Genomic DNA, 12041 nt, shown 5'->3' with positions numbered 1-12041 from the left:
GGTAGAAAAACACAAAGAGAAACTAACTGTTTCTACTTCAATCATGAAACTGATCAATGACCAGCTGATCGGCTTTTCTGTCGCAACTCCCGTCTCTCTTGTTTGTTTATTGCCCACTTTGTGCCAGAAACAAGAAACCAGCGGAGGTCGCGTTAAACAACAGCAGCACGTTTAAGCTTGATCAGCTGTTGTTAGAATTTATTTAATATTACCTTCCAGTATCAGCTGATGTTTGCTGGAGCCACAGCCGTAAAAGCTGCTGGTCATGATATCGGTTTGGTTATCTGGTGAGAGGGAAACATGAAGATGAAACCAGGAGATGTTCTTACTGAGTCATCAGAGCTCAACAGGTGATGGAGAAACAGGTTTACTTTTTAGGTGACTTGAATGAGTTGAAGGGAAGTTATAAACCGTTTCTGAGAGACAAATAACACCATAATAATTTTTTTACGTAGCTGACAGCTGGTAACTGTGCAGGGTCGGACCTAGCAAAGTTTTGCCAGGGGGCCAGGTAGGGCATTAACAGGGAGAGGGGGGCACAAAGAAGTACTTTTCTTTCTTATTCTCATTTAAAATATCTAGCTTTTAAAAAATAATTATCTGAGTCTTACAACAAACGATTGATAGATTGATGCATATATACCATCAGAACAGTGTACATCACTGTCACAACAGCGATTGTTTTCATTCAAAGGCTTTTTCCTATAATGGCGGGCTGCTCTCTAGTCAAACTGCCTGGGCCGATTTTTTTGTCCCAGTCCAGCCCTGTATGCAGCTCATCTGCAGTCTGGTGTTACCTACATCTTCCTATTCGGAAGGCAGAATTTCCGAGTTCTGAGTACAATCGAAAGCACCACGACTGCAGTTTTTGTGTTGGATGTAAAAAGCGCACATGACGCTGTGATGTAGGCTCGAATCATGGCAGCGACAGTCCAGGTGTGGAATTTCTCTCGTGGAAATATGCACATTATTTTTTCCTTTCTATTAGTAGGTGGCACAGTGCACTTGTGGCAAGTAAGCAAGCTAGAAGACTGGCAGTCTTGCTGGGTATCCAGTTACAGAAGCAACACATTAACAAGAGAATTCAGAGTAAAACCAAAGTTACTTTTCCTAGTAACTAGTTACTTTGAAAGTAATGAGTAACTTGAAGTAACTGAGTTACTTTTGATAGAAGTAAGTAGTAATGTAACTAAGTTACTCATTTAAAGTAACTTACCCAACACTGTCAAGGACACATCTAAAACCTGCAGGACACCGGCTCTCGAGGACTGGGTTTGGACACCACTGCACTAGGTGATCAACACCAAGGCCAAAACCAAGTGTGTTTACAGAAATAATCCCTGATTTGCAGACCCTCTTACCAAACACAGTCATTTAAAATTTCTTAAATCAACTAATTTGTCTTTTAAAAATCATAATATAGTCAGCAATTAAATTTGATCTTACTTGTTCTCCACTCTGGGTTCTTTGTAAATTGAGATTTCAGCAGTAACTAGAAGATGTGAATGCAGTATTTATGTCCAATCCTTACGGCTACTGTTACTGAAACCAACCAACTGAAAAGATAACAGCCACAAGAAGCAGTACCCTCTATGGTGAAGGAAACTAGAGGCCAAGATAAAGGCAGAACAAAGGACAGCCAACTAACTGCCAGAGCTGTTAAAAGATGTGATGAAGAAAGGGATGCTTAAGAAGTACAATAAGCAGTCCGTATCTGTGGCCTTAGAAATTAGAACAGCCCTGCCAAGGCTGGAGAAAGAGCAATACTGGAAGAGAATATGGGAAAAGGATGAAACATTGCTCAGTGGTTAGTGGATCTAAGAGCAGACCACAATAACCTCCCTGAACAAGATCCAGGGACCATCATAGTGGCAGACATCCATGAAAGAGTCTCAAGCAGGAAGACTAGACAGCGCTAGGCCTTGACATAATCATATGGATCGATATTTGTGATTTGACTCAAATTTTGATTAAAGAGGAATGCAAGATGTTTCATTTTCTTAAGGTAAGATGTCATAACATAACCAGAAAAGACAATGTATGATTTTTAAACATTGTTACAGCTTTTTTTTTTTTTTTACATTTAAAAAATTTGCAAATGAATGAAATTGTTGTAAAATATAAATTTCACAGTGACAAACAAATGACAAATGAACTGTAGCTCAGTTATTGTCAGTTTGAATCGATATGTTTGTTGGAGCGATCGAGAGAGAGAGAGAGTATATACAATATGCAGCACTATATGAGAAACTGTCCAAAACTAACTGAATGGCTAAACTAAAAAAGCTCTTATGACACAATACATATACAGTGAAAGGTAATATAAAGCCTGGGGAAGTAATTATGCAGCCTTGTACCTCATACAATGCATTAATGTCAGCTGATAAAATGTTCCTAACTCTAAATTGTGGTTTCAGTTACTAAAGATTAGTTGCTATCAATCAACAGACAAATGCACAAGCACACTTTTACATCCAACTGAAAAAGAAAACAAGGGCGTGGCTAACCATGACACACATGAACAGCTAAACTCAGTCTCTTTTACATTCATGTTCAAGTTCAGACAAGCCGTTCACCTAAATGTAAAGAAAGAAAGAAAGCTATCAAGTCTCCTCTTGTTACTGACATGAAGGTTACCTTTTTTAATCTTCAAATGTTTTCAAGTTTAATATGCATTTGTCAAAACTTGCAACAGTGACTATCCTCTGAGGAAGGCTGTGTTTGAATATCTTAATCTGTGGCTTTTTCTTTCACTCTGTACTATACTGACACGTCAGTGAGTAGACAGAGTGATAGGTATTAGATATTATTCAAACGGACAGTTTTTTGTTTACTGCAAAATAATGTGGAGCTGCCTTGTTACCATTTAATTTTCATGCTGCTGCACACAGGCATGTGCTTTGCATACAGTTAGAGTGCAGCTTCAGAAGGGAACCTCACAGTATAGTCAATAGCCTTAAAGCACATTTAGGAAACACTAACAATACAACAATACACTAACAATACAAACACTAACATTACACAGCAAAAGATTTATTATCAAAATCTGAATTCAATTAGTCTGAAGATATTTTACTTACACAAATTAATATCTTGAGTAAAGTAGGACAATATATGCTTATCCTCCTTTATAAAGTGAAATAAATACAGACTTTGCAGTTGTGTTTTCCAGATTTGCATTACATTCATCACTTTCTGAACCCTCATATTCAATGACCAATATCTACAATATAAATGCTTAGTAAGCAGTTAAAATATGGGACTTACAGCACATAAATGTAGCAGATAGGTAGAGCAGATCTGTGTTTGTACTACTGTACAGTTTATACTACATGATCCTCCTGATGGTCTTGGAGTGACCTCTACTGAGATTTGCATGATGAGGTTTAGACTCTGACTTACACTCAGACTGTTTGAATTTGTTATGCACGCCCAGTGAAATAAGATACATGCAGTTCATTTTCCTGTTAAACATACACCAACTGCAGACAATTGGACAAGAGTGGGCAGTTTGCTTCTTTACCTTCTAGTGGTTCTGGCATAATTTGGGTCCATTTGTTTATCTGCAGCAAAGGGGGATTGTAAATCAGCAAAATTAATTGTTGTTACAGTTCTCACAAGACTGAGGGAAAATCTTTTCTATATGTTCATGTTGCCTAATCAGTATCTAACAGACTTCTGGATACTGGATACTTTTTTCACTGTCATATATTTCCATATAATGCTTTTCTGTTCAGTGCTACAGAGGGTGTAAATTATTCCTATATTCACTGTGCAAGTACCAGGGGACAACACAAAAGGTGCCATCATATATGCAATTATGTAAACAATTCAGTCAATAGACTGCAAGTGCTTGCCATCTTTTTTATTGAGTATGAATGTCCTTTGTATGCGTTCAAAGAAGCTCTATAATTCCTTCAAACAACTGCAACAGAAAAGCCATAAAAAAGAGAAAGGGCTGATTTACCTAGCAGTTAAGGCTGTGGCTCCACTGTGCTTGCTCCTGTTACTTAGGCCATGCCCTTTGTCTGGGGCCAGGGCTTGGTCCAGATCCAAAAATTTGCATGCCAAGGGCCACTTGAATGTGAAGCTCCCCGGATTCTCACTACCTGACATGCAAAACTGGTGGAGGACCAGTTAAAATGGCACACACGCACAATCAGCACAGGTGTACTCCTGCTAAGAGTGACGCTCCAACCGCCCATCCTTTACCAGAGCTAAAACATTCACCATCCTTTCCAGAGAGTGTTATGAAAATGAGTGCTGTGATTTTACTAGGACACTCTACTTGCTGACTGTCAAAGGAGATGGTTGCACTTGTAAGAGCAGAACACTGGACATTAGCAAATTAAATCTCTTAGCACTGTGACAGGATCAGGGGGCAACGTTTAAATAAGAGAGAGGTCAGGAAATAGAAGAAAACCAAGAAGTGACAGATTTAAAGGATGCCAAGGTCTTTCCTTGTGAAAAAGAAACGTGGGCCATGTGGAGCATGGCAGTGGAAAGAATCAGAACAACATGAGTGGAAAGAAGAAAATCCACAAGGTATGAATTTCAAGTGGCTTCAAGTTTAATTTCTGCTGTCAAAATGTTAAAGCCGTAACAATTAGTCTGTATCACAGTAATTTACTTCAATGTCGTAATTTAGTCATGTAATCTACCTATCTGTCTATCTATCTAACTACATAGTGAGTGAAAATATTGAAAAACAGATATCCTGCAGTCCTGGCACCCAAGAGCCTGCCGCCATGCCTCAGCCAGTAATCCCCTCAGGACGTGATGCAACAAGAGGAATTATAGTGCCAGTACCTTTAGCAGGACTGGGAGGACCAAGAGCTGATACCAGGCCGGACTGGTCTACTGTGATGCTCCGGGGCTCCTACCATCCCAGTACAATGGCACTGGTCAGCAGAGCAAAGGTGAGAAAGGTTTTCTTTGCCAAAATACAATATCACTCCTTTAATGTGAACAACTAACCCAGTGTTTAGTGCATAGTTATTAGCATCATGTGACTGTTGGACTAGTGGTGGACTAGTAGGAGGTTAGAAATTTGGGCAAGGATTCTTAGGACATGACCTTAGGCAGGACCACAGACGACTGCCTTTGGAATATATGCATCATCAGACTCACATTTTTTGTGATGTAAGACACAGAGTTAACAGAGGTGTTTGTTGGAGCTTACAGTTCAAAAGCATGAGATGGTAGTGAATTCAATCAGTAATCAGTGAAAGGGTAATATCCTATATTACATTCTCTGGGTAATTTTTTTCTCTTCCACTTGATATATATATGTGGCTTTCATCACAACTTTGTATGTTGGGGGGGGGGGGGGGGTAGATGCACTGTGCTTGGGAAATCAGTTCAGTTCAATACAACCATAACTACATTTTTTTTTTGATTGATTGAGTTCATAATATACACACACAAACGCAAAGCAGGATATGAAGCATTGCCAAATGTTGTAAAGGCTCACCTTTTAGCACATTCACTTCACCAGATGCACCTTGTTTCTTTTCCTCACCTTTGATTGGGTGTGGTGCTTGGCCTTAATTGCGCTCACCTGTCACTCGTTATATAAGGACTGCACTCACCTACCCCTCACTCTTTCTTCACTCCTACATGGGGCGGCAGCTGAGAGATAGCCGTCCATGTGTGTCTTTCCTTCCTTTAACCATAATTCAATAAAATGACAAAACCTGTAAATGATTGACTGCTTATTCTCATTCTAATCGGATGAGCCCATGATGATGACTACTTAAACTCTGAACCTTCCTTCCTCCAAAACACCAAATATGTTTCCAAACCAATATCCTTCCAAGTCAAAGACTAGAAAATATGGTGAAGCATATCTTCCTTTTGGTTTCACCTACACAAGTGCCAAGGTAGGTCTACCCTGCCTTGGTTTTCCCTGCGTTGAGAGCACGCGCTGGGCTCTCCAAATCACGGACAAACAGAATCCCACATTCTTGATTTTTAGTTCACAAACACTTCTTGTAATGACTAACTATTCCTGACATTTTGGAGATGTTAGTTCTTTATACATTAAAGTTACAGTGAGATACAAATAACATCAGGCTGATCCTGCCACAATTTGTTCCCCTTGTCCAAACCACAGACAAACAGTTGTTTATGTTTTTGAACCCATTTTGCACAGAGAGGCATTTTTTGAAAAATGTATTAATAGCAATGTTGAATATTACACAGGAAAAAAACAACTACACGTAAAATAATTACACTGTGACGCCTCTGCCTTTCTAAATGGAGGGACAGTAACTACGTGTGTATATGCAAGCGTGTAAAACCTGAAGATGGTAAGATTAACAGTATTTTGTCTCTATCCGCCATTCTGCAATTCATCTCATGTAAACAATAATGTGTCACACAGCGTGACGTGAAAAAAGGCACATGGTGGGGGGCGCGAACATTTTTCTTGTAAAACAAAGGGGGCCTAGCAAAAAAAGTTTGGAAACCACTGTATTAGAGGGGTTTTGAGCATGAACCACCTTATTAAGGTCATGCCACAGAATCTCAGGTCAGGAACCTAAGGGGGCTTCAGCTTGAGGTCATGAACAGATGACCAGACATTCTCCGTCAGGATGTTTTGGTAGACAGCAGAATTCATTTTTCCATATATATAGGCAACAGTGGTAATCGGAGTGGTGACCCTCAAACTGGGCAAGTGGCTCCAGCAGATTCAAGGAATGACATTTGAGTTCCCTGTCCAATCATGCAAATAGATAAGATACTGTGCAGTATCCTGAAGCTCTCAGGCCTCTGGTAGAGGACTTTCAGGTCATTTTAGATGTGCTCATTATTTGACCTATAATGTGGAATGCTCCAAGTTTATGTAACACGTCTGATACATTTTCCATTTAACTAAAAAACAACCATTTATTTCAAGTTCTTTAAATTAGTTATTAAGATTAAAAATCATATTTTTCATACAACTCTAAGGCAGTAGGTAAGTCCAGAAATATACACATAGCCAGATATGTTGGAGAGGGACAGAACTACTTTACATGTGAGAAAAATACTGCCCTATGAGGTCATAACCACTAAAAAAGGGGAAAAGAAACTCAAACACAGGACCCTTTTGAACTTCCCATTTATTTTGTTAACAGAAAATCTGTTAAGCATTTGTGACAATTAATAGAACAGCTGACTTTGTGATTTTTACTAGAGCTATTCTCAGTACACCCTAACTACTGAACACGGACACATGGCTGGCAATTTCATCTGCTTTCATAGATGCTCATACTGTGAACATAATCTATCAAGAAAAAGGTGCCATATTATGCAAATCAAATTGTAAAACTATCCATTTCTTATTCACTGGTCTTCTGTGCAATCAAGTTTGAGTTCAGTAGACCGACATTTGTACTCCCTTTAGTGGCCAAGAAATTCATTATTCATATAGGTCTGTTGATTGCATTGTACATATCTGCTTTTGAACTGCTGTGGAAAGGATAAAAATAAAATTCTTGATGCATTCTTGATAATATTATTAAACTTTTAAGGCTAATATTATACAGTGAGATTAATTTAGCTCTATTTAAGAAAATATATCTATTTTTAAAAAAACTGCTTTTTTATGCCATGCTTGCTGAAAGATGGAAAAAGCTAGGGGTGATGCACTAGACTAATTATTGGGGCTGCAATATTTTATCTGCACAGATAAAATGTGTATATATAGGATCAATTCAAGAACTCCGTACCCACTCGTTATGATTTAATGGCTTATAAAGGAACTATTTGCATGGAAGGTGTACTGGTGTCTTGGTACACTGTACCATGTATTAGCAATTTGTAATCCTGTTTGTTACTTGTAAGCTAAACAGAGCAGAGAAAAGATGATTGTTACAGTGAAGTTTTGTCATATTTATTCAGTAGTTCTCTTCCCATCAGCCACGTCCCCGTACTTCCCCTGTCTCAGGTGACTTTGTTTGCTCAGTGTGCCACAAGATCTTCCCTCTACAACGCATGTTAACCCGCCACTTGAAGTGCCACAGCTTGGTGAAGAGGCATCCTTGTCGGTTCTGTGGCAAAGGATTCAATGATACCTTCGACCTAAAGAGACATATGCGAACACACACAGGTTAGGAATGTTCTAAATGTATTTTGTTGAATCCACTAATCTTTATCAAATTAAAACCCTTCGCTGACCCTTAAAAATGCATCCCTTTAGAGCCCTGGGGACCAAAAATGGTCCCGCCCCAAAAGTGCAATAAAAAGATTATATATTCATATTTTTTTCCACTTTAAATTGGTCAGTCTTTTAAAACTACTTCTCCCTGAAATATTCATATAAAGTTTTAATTATATTTTCATTGTTTTAACCCTTTAAATCCCAGTTTTATTACATGAGCGCCCTGTTTTTTTAGCCCCAAAAAACAAAAAACTAAATATTTTCCAAAAAAAACATTTGAAGTAATATTTGTTTGTTATTATAATTAGGCCTTTAGATGGACCAAAGATTGGCACCAACAGTCATTTCGATCGCCTTTTATTTTTTTTGCAGGAGCGCATTTCATAAAATGCACACACTATCGGTCCTAATCGACCACGCCCAAAAAAGTGCTATAAAAAATTTATATATTAATATTTTATTCCACTTTAAATTAGCCAATCTTTTAGACCTACTTCTCCTTGTAATATTCATGTCAAGTTTTAATTACATTTCGCGGATTTTAACCCTTTATATCCCGGTTTCGTCACATGAGCGCACTGCTTTTTTGCCCCAAAAAACATAAAACTTGAATATTTTCCAAAAAAAACATTTGAGGTAATATTCAATTGTTATTATAATTAGGCCTTTAGATGGACTAAAGATTGGCACCAACAGTCATTTCGATCGCCTTTTATTTATTTTTTTCAGGACCAGAAAATGGTCTCCAGGCGGCAAATGCTCCTCCTCTAGGCCGAAATAAGTGCATGTTGCCGGGGTAAGTCGCGACGATCACCGGGGCACGATCACCGGGGACTGCTTTTTCCAGCCCACACGTCCGATACCACGTGACAACAAATACGTCATTTCCTGTTGACTAAAAAAAAAAAAAAAAAAGCACCCTCTAACGGTCCTAGGGACCGAAAAATGGTCCCGCCCGATCAGCGGGCGAAGCCGCTGCTGCACGCCGGAAATGAGGCTTTGTTTCCCGCAGGTCTGTCCAAGCAGCCCGCTGTTTTCCAGCAGGGATCAAATGTGGAGCAAGGGCGCCACCCGGTGGACAAATAAAAAAATTACAACTCTAAGGCTCATAGACCAAAACGAGACGGAGACATAAGTAATCACCAAGACATTAACGGTAATAATTCTGCAGTGAAAAATAGCGTTTATAATGGAAGTCAATGGGCCAAAAATGGTCCCTAGGGCTCTAAGAGGATGTGTATTGTTAGCTTAGCCACTGAAGCTAATTTAAGGAAGTCAGACTTGAATTTTGAAATGAAATTATGCCAAACTTTTTTTTAGAGAATTTGGCTATATTCCATTCAACACAGTGCAAATGGCTTGTAACTGAAAAACTAAAGGGACCAAAAATGGTCCCAGGGCCAATGAAGGGTTAAAAGAATCACAATCAATTTTATTACAAGGGAGTACATTTTATTATATATGTTATTGATAATATAATTAAGGGATTAATGGGTTTGCTGTGTATCATTAGTTGCACTTGATTGAAATGTAGGTTCTTAGTCATCCAGTTCATGGTAATCTAAGAAGCTTGGAAAGAAAAGTGACTGGACATCTTCAAGATTTTTAAAGACCGTTCACCTCTCATCCATTTAAATTAGCTGTGTTGGTTCAAGGACACATCTAAAACCTGCAGGACACCGGCCCTTGAGGCCTGGAGTTCCCCACCCCTGCGCTAGGGTTTAAATACCTGGGAGTCTCCATCATTTGGTTTTAAACCTAAAGAAGCTTTGTGGATGACAGATGAAACGTCTTAAAAAAAACTTTAAGAAGTCCAGTCACTTTCTTTCCAAGCTTTTTACAATTGGTTGAAATCTCCAAGAATTCCTTTGTGGGATTTACAGTAACTTTAAAGTGACTGGCATTAACGGAAATCAACAACAAAAAATTTAAATAAATGGAAAATCTGCGTTCAGTCATTACATGAGCTCTCTGACAATGTCAGCCTTGGTGGAAAGCTTAAAGGAGAAACTGTCTTTTGTCTCTCACTGCTACAGGTATCCGTCCCTACAAGTGTGAGCTGTGTGAGAAAGCTTTCACACAGCGTTGCTCTCTGGAGTCGCATATGAGAAAGATTCATGGCGTACATCAGCAGTATGCTTACCGCCAGAGACGCTCCAAGATCTTTGTATGTGAGGATTGTGGTTATACATCAAGCCGGCCTGATGAGTACTTCCTCCATGTGAGACAATGCCACCCTGGCAGCCCTGCTCTCCGCAGGTACTACCGTCGTCAGGCTCATGAGAACAGCACCTTTCCATCAGAAGATCGTAAACTCAGTCCCTATTTGCTCTACCCAGCCTCTGCATACTACATGTAGGTTTTATTCTAATGCTACATTATTTCATAGATCTTACAAAACTATTCAGAAGTAAGTATTCCCTTGTGTAATATGTAGGCCATGTGTGTCAGTATACTTGCGCTAATACCCTTTTGTGCTTATTTACTGTTTTGCTTTTAGCAAATGCTTTTAATCAAAACCTTAAAATAAAAATGAAGGTTTGTACATTATTCTTAATGTTTTTAATCTATCTGTAATGTACTAAGCCTGACCTGTTAAGTTAGCAGTACTAATAAAGAAATTCCAAATGTTTGCTCGGAAAAAATAAATACTTTTCATTAACAGTTAGGTAGGTATAGGTACGTTATGTTGTGTTTTCTTTCAGTTATTAGAAAAGCAGCCTTGCAAAACTGATTTTATTGTCATTTATATTTTTGTAATAGGAAGAACCACTGAACTTATATATATTTTGGAAATAAAACTAAATTTACCCTTACCTTAAGGTGGTGCGAAGTTCTTTTTACTACTACTACTTTGATAAATCTAATATGCACCTGTGCTTGTGGGTTGTTTTCTGCTGTCCCTTATCATGCACTTCTCTATAGTTGATGCTACCAACAGTGAGGACTTTGCTGTATCTATTTTTACTTTATTTTTTTCTCTCTGAAAAGAATGATAGGGATGGGGCTGGTTGCTTTAAGTGATTTGGTTGGGCAATTCAGCATTACTAATGAAAAGTAAAGAACGGGTTGCTGTCAGTGCTGGTGCACAACAGCCCTTCAAGCTGGCACATAGCCTATATAATTATATAAAATTATCCATCCATTCATTTCCACTTATCCTTTTTAGGGCCGTGGGGGGCGCTGGAGCCTATCCCAGCTGTCTTAGGGCAAGAGGCAGGGTACACCCTGGACAGGTTGCCAGTCTGTCACAGAGCTAACATATAAACAGGAGACAACCAGTCGCACTCACATTCACTACCACATTCACACCTGTGGGCAATTTAGTGTTTCCAATTAACCCATCTACACTAACTGCATGTCTTTGGAGTGTGGGAGTACCTGGGAGAAGCCACACAAACACCGTGAGAACATCCAAACTCCACACAGAAAGACCCTGGCCTGATGGGGGAATTGAACTCAGGCTGTGAGGCAACAGTGCTAATTACCGTGCCACCATGCTGCCCCTATATCAAATTATATTTAAAACATTATATATATACCCATCAGCCCACACGTGTGTCAGTCCATCAGGCATCGGGCACCCAGTATGCCAGATTACTAGTTTAGTAATCTAGATCTAGGGAATTAGTGAGAAATAAGTGTGTGTGTGTGTGTGTGTGTGTATGTATGTATAATTCCCCACTCACCCCTTCAGATGGTCTCTTATCCTTCATGCATTTGTCCTCTACCAGAGGCCTTGGAGCTTGAGGGGCCTGTGCAGTATCTTTATTTCTCCTGGGCGGGGGGCTCTGTTACCTTCACCCTCCATATCTTCTCTAGCTCCTCTCTCAGCTCTTGAATTTTCTTGAGTTTCTGATGTTTCTTCTTCCTGATGTTGCTATCACTTGCTAAT

General features: G+C 39.1%; 1 protein-coding gene across 1 annotated transcript; it reads left to right on the top strand.

Moving 5' to 3' along the window:
- Positions 1-4373: 4373 nt before the first annotated feature.
- Positions 4374-10505, top strand: LOC308386842 (putative transcription factor ovo-like protein 3; the record flags this gene model as incomplete). The annotated part of the gene is made up of 4 exons (XM_080866651.1): positions 4374-4545; positions 4690-4919; positions 7906-8095; positions 10183-10505. The coding sequence occupies exons 1-4, from the start codon at positions 4446-4448 to the stop codon at positions 10503-10505; spliced, it is 843 nt and encodes a 280-aa protein (XP_080722777.1). The 5' UTR covers positions 4374-4445.
- Between the last annotated feature and the right edge of the window lie 1536 nt (positions 10506-12041).

This window comes from Rhamphochromis sp. 'chilingali' (assembly GCF_963969265.1).
Source record: "Rhamphochromis sp. 'chilingali' genome assembly, chromosome: 19".
Taxonomy (NCBI): domain Eukaryota; kingdom Metazoa; phylum Chordata; class Actinopteri; order Cichliformes; family Cichlidae; genus Rhamphochromis; species Rhamphochromis sp. 'chilingali'.
The sequence above is the reverse complement of the archived record's forward strand: the minus strand, read 5'-3'. Positions and strand labels throughout refer to the sequence as shown.